This window comes from Antrostomus carolinensis, unplaced genomic scaffold (assembly GCF_000700745.2).
Source record: "Antrostomus carolinensis isolate BGI_N321 unplaced genomic scaffold, ASM70074v2 scaffold6706, whole genome shotgun sequence".
Classification (NCBI taxonomy): domain Eukaryota; kingdom Metazoa; phylum Chordata; class Aves; order Caprimulgiformes; family Caprimulgidae; genus Antrostomus; species Antrostomus carolinensis.
Window position 1 is genome coordinate 22,137 of NW_010321069.1, and position 10,372 is coordinate 32,508.

General features: G+C 40.1%; 1 gene segment (V, D, J or C); it reads right to left on the reverse strand.

Annotated features, from left to right (window-relative positions):
* Window positions 1-3,809: 3,809 nt before the first annotated feature.
* LOC104526345 (T cell receptor delta constant-like) lies at window positions 3,810-7,665 on the reverse strand (the record flags this gene model as incomplete). The annotated part of the segment is given in 5 exon segments: window positions 3,810-3,974; window positions 4,153-4,277; window positions 4,755-4,817; window positions 5,547-5,827; window positions 7,606-7,665. Coding segments are annotated over 5 exon segments (694 nt in total), but the record flags the coding sequence as incomplete, so codon positions are not given.
* Window positions 7,666-10,372: the final 2,707 nt, after the last annotated feature.

A 10,372-nucleotide genomic window follows, 5' to 3' on the forward strand; every position in this document is an offset into this window, starting at 1 on the left:
TCAGCAGGAGATGTGGATCCAGGGGTCTATTCCAAAAGAGCAGCAGAGTCAGGGAGCTGCAGAATTATCTGAACCCTGCTCAAGTAGAGCTTCTGTTTTGACAGGCAACTTTACATCTGCCCTTCTTCCTTTCTTCCCTACTAGGCTGCACCTTCCCCATGCCTGCAAGGCCAAACATCTCAGAGGGGCTGGGCAGGGGTCCAGCTGCACTCAGAGCTGGATAAGGCAAACATGTTTTCTGTGAGGGATGAGTTTGAAAGGGTTCACTCTTCCATCCCTGGGAATTGTCTCTGGAACTGGAGGTGAATTGGCTAAAACAGAAATGCTTAGTGAATGCTAATTTCCCAGACAATATACACAGATGACCCCAGGAGAAAAGTGCTCAGTGCTGAAGAAGAAACCCTGCTCTGATAGCAGGTCTCATGCCCCTAGATACCTCACTTCACCTCCACACACTATACCCCTGACCTTTCCAGATTTGTCCTCACTCCAGCTCCAGTAGAAATAACAAGAATTCTTCTACTTGTTTGAGGCCCAGAGTTCTCTGTCTTGGTCTGCCTTTGCCATTTTCTGCTCAAGGCTCATGTTTTCCCCTGGGGGCAGAGAGGATCACCTATACCTCCTGCTACTTGGCCTAAGCTGGAGTTATCTGGAGCTATTCTTTCCTGACAGACCTGTGTGGAAATGCACAGGCAAACTGAGAAACAAGCTAGCCTTCTCCACAGAACACAGCAGCTGTTGAGGCTCATCTATCAAATAAGTAGTAAATGTAACACCTCCTGAGATACAACCCGCTACCAACACATGTCCAAATCCTTTCCTTCCAGCCCATAAAAGTACTACTGGAGTTCTTTTCTCTTAAATATCTGTTTACATTTCTCCTCTGTGAGGTACCTCTGTGTACTCTTTTCTCCCAGGTCTCTAGGGTCACCCCACAGACACAGGTCAGTCCCAGAATGCCAGTCCCATCCCAGAAGCTGCTCTGCCGTTCTTTCACTCTCTTGAGAGATGTCTGGTCCCTGGAGGTTCAAAGGAAAGCAAACAAGTTGGCAGCTGTTGCTGAACTCTGATGTTTGTTGCTTACAGTATGCACAAGTTTCAGAAGGTCTTGCAAAAAGGCCACTGCTAAGGTCAAGATAAATTTCCAGCCTAGGTACCTTTTTGAGCTGGGACAAAGGCTAGGATTCCTCTGCATACATTTTCCTACTCACTCGTTATGTTTCCTCATCTGGCATATTATTGCACTTATAGATTGTTTTCCTGTTGGACTAACAGGAGGAGGAGTGGATATATGTGATGAGTTGAAACCTTATGTCCTTCCTTCCATATTCAGAAGGCAAGGTTTTCTGTTAAAGCAAATCAATGCCAACATGGAGAGGCTTGGAAGGAAGTGCCCCTTTGAGAATACTGCCTACCACTCAAAGATAGCTCCTATGGGCAGATGTTTTTAGCTGCATCTTTCAGCCCACAACCCTCTGAATGTGCACCTGCCCCACAGAAGCAAAAAAGGATCAGTATTTGTCCATGTGAGAAGGAGCCATGAGGAGATGCCTTTGGGATGAGGTATGTAAAATCTGCACTATATAAAGAACCTGGTGCATAGTTCCTGGCGCTCTAGTGACAGCTCAGGGAAGCTGCAGGGCAGCTCTCTGCTTCTGCAGGCTCTATGTCATATGGACCAGTTTTGTCTGGGGCTACCCCACTTGCTGGAGGATGTTAAAGAGCTGCTGAGGATCCTTGAGGATGGAAGGGGACCAGAGTGCTGGGCACTACCTACAGGGAAATTAACTCAGGGTCAGCAGCCAGAGTGGAAAGGAAGCAATACAGTAGAAGCTAGGTGTTGTGAGAGCAGCCTGGTCTGGCTGTGTGGCTGAGTCACTAAGACTGCACAAGTGGAAAATGACTTGCTTAACTGGGACAGGAAGGAGGCAGCTTCAAGGGACATATATAGTCTAACAGGCTCCACATGTTAATCTGTTCCTTGGGATGCCTAGGAAATAAAAACATGACTACCATGGTTTCCACACTAAGCGTGTGCTCCTAGGACCTAACCACAGAGCTACAGGACCTAGAGACAGTGGTTTCACCACAGAAATGTCACATCTTCTTGACAGGAGTGAGGGTTTGAATGACTAAACTTGTCAAGGTTAGTTAAAGAGATTTTACCATGAGGGATGTTTTGGAGACAGCAGTAGTTCAGTCAGCATTTGAAAAACATTGTGCGCCCTGCCTCCCAGGAAGTGGTTAATGTGTTTGTAAAAGCAAAGCGGAATTCGTCTTGCATAGTGTGATTTAGTCATGCATTTTAACCACAGTATCCTGCTTCACACAGGCAGCAGCTTGCAGATTGTGAGACAAAAGTCAGTGTTGGATTTTTTTTGACTGCCAAGCAAACGACTAGCTTATCTTTCAAACATCCCACAATGTTTCCTGTTGGCCCCTTCCTGGTATCGATAAGTAGAAAATCAGCAGCCTGGTCTCTCGCCTTCTGAGAGCTGCACATTACTGCTCATATTACCACTTGTCTTTTAACTGTTTTGTCTTTAGAATCCTCTCTTTTTGTTGTGATCCACAATTTTGAGCCTGATTAATTTGAAAAAGTCATAAATAATTAAAATTCCTTTAAACCTGCAAGGGCCAGAATTCATAGCCCTCCTGAAGTCTCTTAAATGTGCCAAGGAGTCTCATCTTTCTCTGTGGAAAACCCAAGAAAGACAAATTTAATATAAAGGAGATCTAGGCTGTAATAGGCAGTTTTCTATTTGTCAGTGGTCACTGGATAGGGCGGTGGAATTTCAACAATTTCCACACAGGTTTCAGATTCACAGAATCATAGGGGTTAGAAAATAACTTTAAGATCACTGAGTCCAACCATAAACATAACACTACTAATTCCACCTCTAAACCATGTCCCTAAGCACCTTGTCTATTCATCTTTTAAATACCACCTGGGAAGGTGATTCCACCACCTCCCTGGGCAGCCTGTAGGAAGAAAGGGCACAGTGCAAACCGAGCATATTAAAACTTTATTTTGTTGTATATTAAGGAAATCTAAAATGCAGGTACCACATGCTTAAGAAAAGAGAAAAATGTTCTGAAGAAGAGATAGCAATGAAAACACTACTGTATACCTGTCTGAAGTGAATTCCTTCAGGTTCAGTGGAGATCTAGTTATCTGCACTAGAAAATTGCCACTAATAAAAACTTGTAAAATTAAAACTACAATACAACTCTGTGCCTGGGATCCCTAAGTAGAAAAGCATTACTTTGGTAGACAATAATGTAATACAACCAGAGATGGTATTTTTAAAGCATAGTAAGTATAAAGTTCAATTTTAAGTTTTCAAAACTATCTGAGCAATTTGGATACATCAAAGCAATGAATGCAGGAGTAGGAGAGCTAGCTATTCCTGCTTAGCAGAGGGATGAGGGAAATTTCTTATGGAAGTAAGAAATAACAAAAAATGCTCTAACAATTAATGTCATTAAGCTAGACAAGAGTTCAGCAGTATTAGCTGTCTAAGAAAGCTTCCAAATGATGTAAACTGAAGTGCACCTAGATGAAGTAAATGGACTCAGATCTACAGAAACTGGGGGGTTTGTTGGTTCTTTAGATGTTTGTTGGTAGCAAAGCTGATCCGTGGTGTTTAAATTATCCTGCTGTGTGTTCTTTCCTGCTCACTCTTCAGTCCATTGCTGGCTCAAACCAAAAAATGTTTGTTTTAAATTCTTATTCACAGCTAATGCAGTGATGTAGAGTTAATCTGAAATGAGTTGGACAATTTTTATTTTTATTTTTGTCATTTTGGCTACCTCATCTTCAGAATTCTTCCGCCTCCTTTTTGCATTCCCTTTTTCACATTTATTGGCTTTTGAGATTGTCCCTTTATAGTTCTTGCTGATCTGGACTTTTATCCAGATGTTGTGCTCTGCTACTTGAAACAACCAGTAGATTTCTGATGGAACCTGAGATGCTCTGAACTAGCCTGGTGCAAAGGCAATTTGGGGATGAGGTGCACATTGGGGTTTGCATTAATTTATCCACTTGAAATGGGAACAACTGAACTGATGTCACTCCTTGTGGGGTTACAGAAGGATGCAAATCCAACTGGTCACTCCTTCAACTTGCCTCCTGCATTCCCAGGGACTTGCGTGTTTCCTACCTCAGAACAGAAACAGCTTGATACTCATGATTGTGTTGAAGGCGATGCTTTTTGCCAGCAGGACTCTCAAACCCAAAACAGCCATGAACAGCATATTCACTTTCTCCTTGGCATCTCCTTTAAAAAGAAGAGGGAAGAGAGTGTGATCTTGGTATTATTACCAACCCTCCCAAGCCCCCTGCCAAAAGAAAACAAAAAACAAAAAAAAGAAAGAAAAACCATACATCACAGGAGGGTGAGGTAAGCAGAAGCAAAGAAAAAGATGACAGAGGAATGTATCAAGTACAGGGAAGAGAGGAGATATCTGCCAGGTAAGGAATTTTCTTCCCATTGGTTTTATCCCATGGAAATACGCCAGCTATTTAGTTTATCAACCTGAAACAGCAGGTTATTTCTCAATAAGTGTTTCCAATTCTGACATTTCTGCACCAGAGAAAGCAATCTTTCATGTTTTGCTACTGAGTCCACAAAAAGCGTAGCTTATTGCTTAATAAGTATCTACAATTCAGACATTTCTGTGCCAAAGACAACGCATTGTTACTGAATCACCAATAAAGTAACCATACTCTATTGTTCCTTTAGGCAACTAACCTTTTGTAGGGGCATCTGTAAGGTTGCAAGCATTAACTGTTTCCAGTTCTTCATTTTTCTCTTCTGTTGAATGATTAAGAGACATAAATTGTATCCAAACCATATAAAACAAAATATATACAAAACATACCTATAGCTCTTTCCCCAGCAGTACATAAGCAGTATTGGAGAGTCAGATGACAGGTCATTAATTCTGAGATTAACTTGAAGAGAAAAATCAGATTTACATGTGATTGTAGAATAAAATCCCAGGTTTTGCAAGGTTGGATTTGGGGGGGTTTGGGTTTTTTGTTTTGTTTTCTTTTCTTTTATTTTCTTTTCTCCCTTTTGAAATTAACTTTAGCAGAAGAAAAGAACAATTTTGAAAATGACCAAAAAATGACCAAAAGATTAGGGGAAAAAAACCCCATGTCCTTTTTTATTTTGTGTTTTCATAAAAGTTATTTGAAACTTTCTTTTAGCAGGTATGTATATTCAAGTTCCTTGAACTATTTTGCCTTAGATAAAGGTAGACTAGAATATATTAGAGGGTTGTTTTTTTTAGAGGGGGAGGTTGGGGGTTTTTTTTGTTTGTTTTTTGTTTTTTTTTTTAAGAAAACTCTAGGTGCTTAAATAGTTGAATTAAGATCATGTATGGTAGGTGCTTTTGAATCTCTCATCTTCACCTAACTAAGTGTCTAAACATCTTTCTGATTGTACTAACTTGTTCCTGTTAGGTTCTCAAAGAGCAAGGAAAAATCTTGGAAGATGTATGTCTCAGACCCATATTGTGTTTGGAGCACAACACTGTACCTGGCAGAATTCTGCTGGCTTTGGTCTTGTTCCTCTTGTGCATGTCCTTGCAGGTATCCTCTGCATCTGGTTCCAGTTCAACTACCTTCATGGTACTATACACCCCCTCAGATGTTACAAGAGGTGCCTTCAGATTGTATACAATGTCACCCTTGGCCACATCAAGGCTGATGTTCTTAGGGTAGAAAGTCCTTGCCAAACAAGCCATGTTCACTTTGTTGCCACATTGTTTGGGTATCTTTGATTTAAGCACAATGATTTCTGGGGCAGATTCTTCTTGACTGTCTGAAAAAGAAGAATAATTTTGGGATGACTTTGTTTTATGCATACTTTTCTGAGAGCTAAATCATCTACAGTTCAGATATAGTCCAGTCCCACCTGGTCACTGACAGCTGAGTGTATTTCTGTGTTTATTTCTTCCTCTGGTTTCCCAAAGAGCGGATAAAAGACAGAAAGGGAGTATAAGGGTGGGATTTTAATTGGAGCTTCTAATCTCTTGGGCTCCTAATCTTGTTTTTACCTGAACTTTTATATATAAAGTGAATTCATTTAAATGAGGGACCTTGAAATGAGGAAGGGATTTTTTAAGAATACAACACAAATGATCATATTAATTTTGAATTCATAACAATTTACATACTAAGAAGAACATTTACTTCAAGGGTAGCCTTATATGCTTGTAACATGATACATATTAAAAAAAATTCCTTTTTTATTACCACCCAGAAATCTTTTACCTGATGAGGCTAAAAGGCTTAACCAGCACATAGGGAGATAAGATGGTTTGTTACTTCACTCTGTGATGTTCCAGTGAGTGGAATTACTTGCAGATACAAAATAATATTGCTAAAATGGGAGGAAAAAAAAAAAAAAAAAAAAAAAGCACTGAAAAGAATCAGAATACCAGCATTCTAGAAGCCTGGAAAATCTTGTCTTTGCTTAAATGAATAGTTTCTATAGCCTACTGTTTGGGGAAAGACTTTTTTTCCCCCTCTTTCTTGAAGAACTAGAATAATGACACAGCAATTGCTGGTATAACAGGTCTGAAATTCAGTTTGTTTTAAGAAGCCTACAGGATACTTTCTGTGTAGAAACTGAACTTCACACTAGAGCTGCTGTGTTTATCTGAAAAGGCAATAACATTACTTAGACTTTCACCCACCAACACCTTTTGTTGATTGATTGTTCATAGTAGAATACCTTTTGCACTGGTAACTGGCAAGTTTATTAGTGTAGATTGGAGTTGAGCTGATGGAAGCTGTCAGTATCTTGCTGTCCTACTTTTGCAAGTGATATTTTCAAAATAGTATCTTTGGATTCTCTACTGCCACAGGAACAAGAGCTGCATTCATGTACCACAAAATAGGCATGTAAGTTGCCTTAAAGTTTTAAAAGCAGCTGTACAGTTGCGTGGGCCTTGCAAATGTGAGTTAGCACCTATGAGGGTTCCATGCCTGTCTGGGGAGTATACGTGTTCAGGTAATGGTATGCAACTGAATGTTTTACGACAATAAAATCAACCCAACAAACTCACTCATTGCCCCAACTTTCACATCATTACACGGAAGCTGGGAAAGACAGTCCATACTCATAAAGACCACATTCAGAAGAATTCCATTTCTAAATATAAAAGATGTGCCCTGTCTTTCCATGGGAACCAGTTTCTCCCAAAACTCTTTACATCTTCTTTTTTTCCTTTCCACACACTTTAATGTTACACAAAAGAAAGCAAGCGACTACTTCCACCTCATACTGAAGCTGGGCTAAGACACCATCCCACTGGGTATAAATAACAGTCTTAAATTTATCAGCGTGGCTGCTGGAGAGGGTAAGGATCTGTGAAGTAATGCTTATACACATAACTAAGAAACTATTTTTGTTGTTCCTGAAAAGCTTTGTTAACTAAATATGAGCTGAGAATTCAAACACCTAGTTGGAGAAAGCATGTTCAAGAGATCCAGGGCAGTAGAAATTTCTCATTATGCTGTAACATCACACAGTCTCTTTGTCCACCCCACCACAAACTTAAGAAATACATTAGTAATAAAACAAGTGGAACTTACTTGGCTCAACTGAAAAAGCGATCCCAGTCCCAAATACGAGTTTATCTGTTGCCACACTGTTTTCACATAGTCAAATAAACCCCCTTTCCTCACCACACTCTACAGGTGTATAAAATCAGGGAATAAAATGCCAGTGGTTTGTCGAAAGGATCCATACACGGACTGTGGTGAAATTGCTCCAAAGTCACTATTGTTTCCAAAATCATGAGAGGAGAAAACAGTAATTTCATAGTAAAGTGATTTCAAAAAACTTGGTCCAGGCCAAAGCTTTTAAAACCCTGTTCTCTTCTATTATCTCAGTAAATAATATACTTCCAGAATAAATGCTCATAGGAATTCTGCAGTTCTCTCCTTCAACAGATTTCTTTTTTTTTTTTTGTTTCTTCCTCAAAACGTATTGTTCCTTTTGCAGTCTCAGGTTTTTGTATGAGACCTTACAGTGTTTGTGTCGCTGTGCTACTCCAAGTTCTCAACACAGTGATATATTTAGTTACAAAAAGTGCCTCTTCCTTCCCTTTTACTGTACAGTAATGAGGCAAGTAGTTATTTGCCCTGTAGACCACGTGAAAAAAATCACATAAACCTTAAAATAGGACCTGAAACTGGGCTAAAAGAGGGGATTTGAACTTGCTTAGAACCTGTAGGATTTTAATGAAGGATTTTAGTGTTTCTCTGGGAAGGCTCAGATTTTAATCTAATGAAAAAAACCAACAGTTGTTTGAGTATTATTCTACAGCAATTACTGAAACTCCTCAGAGCTGCCCAAGTGTTATATTTTTTTTACACTTTGAACTATTTTTGTTGGCCAGGAAGAGGAGGAATACTCTCAATATGGAGTTCTGGCATGGTTATCTTTCTGGATGGGCCAGTGCTAAGGGTCATTTGGTGCCTCAGAAAGTCTTTGTCATGCTTTCTGTATCTTTAAAAGTGAAAAATAAATTATTGTTCTTTATTAGGTAGACATATATTATTCCATGGAAGGAGTTATTAAATAAGGATTTTTGTCTGGATGGTGCCAAGCAGATTGATCAAGTCCTGCGTGATGGACAAGTTATGCATCCTTAGTGCCACCTGCACCTAAAGACTTGTGTGAAGCATAATATGCAGGAGAAGATAAATCTTGTTTGAATACATTCCTCGTGTAGGCTGGGCAGCAAAGCAGCTGCCACTTCAGTGATTACTGAGGAAGCAGAGCTGTGGCAGCTAGGTCTTGTCTGACTGTTATTGAGGATGTTATGAAAGATAACCTTGCAATGCAAGGATCTGAACACAGCCGCATAATACAAGCAAATTGCCTTTATTTGAAACATCAGTCACTTGGCATTTGCACTAGGGTAAGTGTATGAGTACTTCCCTCTTCCTCTCTGGATAGTGTTTAAACAGAACAATCCTTGGAAATGGACATGCCATGGTTCTCTTATCCTGAGGCAGTGACTCTAAGCTAACCTCACATTAACAGCTTTATAAGGAAAAAAAAAACCTGGTTACAGACAGGCACAGGTGGTGCACCAAGGAAATATGATTTAATACTGCTCTCTAACTGCTGTCAAGCTGGAAGAAGGCAGGAAGGAAGGGAAATTTATTAACATCTTGATTTTTTTTTTTTTTTAATTACATGTGCAGGAAGATAGTGAAGCAATCGTGAGCTAGTGTAGGATTGATCTACACAAGTGAAAGGGATAGCAAGGGGAAAAGGTGCAAAACTGTTAGTCTGAACAGTGATATTTAAAGTTGGCAGTGAGGGTTAAGAAACATACACAAAAAAGAGGTGGGAAGGGGACCTCTAGTTGCTGACCTGGCATAAAGAGGCCACGGCTGGAAATGATCCAAGAGTGGATAGGCCCTGCTCTATCCCCTGAAGCTCTTAGTTACTTCCATGATTTCAGAAAAGCTCTAAGGCGTCCTTAGAGTATAGCAGCAATGGAGACCCTGCAGCTCCAGTCTCCCACAGCAACCTACAGCCCATGAAGATGTTTAAGAATGAATGCTTTAATTTAAATTTCATGTGACAGTGAGGTAAGTTGGTACTATCAGAAACTCAGAAAATGTTCCTTGAAGTGGTTCTTGAGGAGAAAATGAATGGGAAGAAACTGTAACTGTTATGGGCAAAGTAAGGAAATCATGACCTGGGCTATAGGGAAAAATATTAATAATGCAGTTTGAGAATTAATGCATGAGTTCTTAAATGGTTGAGCTGAAGAAGAAACAGATGTGGAAAAGGGGTGAAGGGAGGGGGAATTGAAATACTAGACTGAAGTAGTGGATAGAGGGGCATTGTTTGCTGCGAATTGAGATAAAGACAGAGGGGTCCACTTCGATGGTGATGGTCAGTGGCAGAATGTTAGGGTCACAATCTCTGTGGCTGGCCAGGAAAAACTGGAGCTGTCTTCCAGGCACATGGTGTTAAGAGTCTTCTCACCTAGCTTGCAGTGGCTGCATTTGAAGCAGTCGTCTGAATGTTGGGGAGAGAGAGTCATACCCAAGTGCAATTGATTGATCTATTTTGTCTGTCTAAAATACCTCGGGATATGACCAGTTTTTTCTGAGAACCGCTTGTCTCTCTGTAATGGATACAAAAGGACACAATGTATAACATAAACAGAAACTTCTGAACTGCTGAACTGGTTAATTGTATGTTCAAAATCAAATGGTCTTGAACCCAACACACATATTTGAGCGCAAGAAAAACTGACATATAGTGATTGTCCCATAGCCTGAATTACAATCTACATCAAATGTGTTCTTCAGGATGCAGTTGTCTGT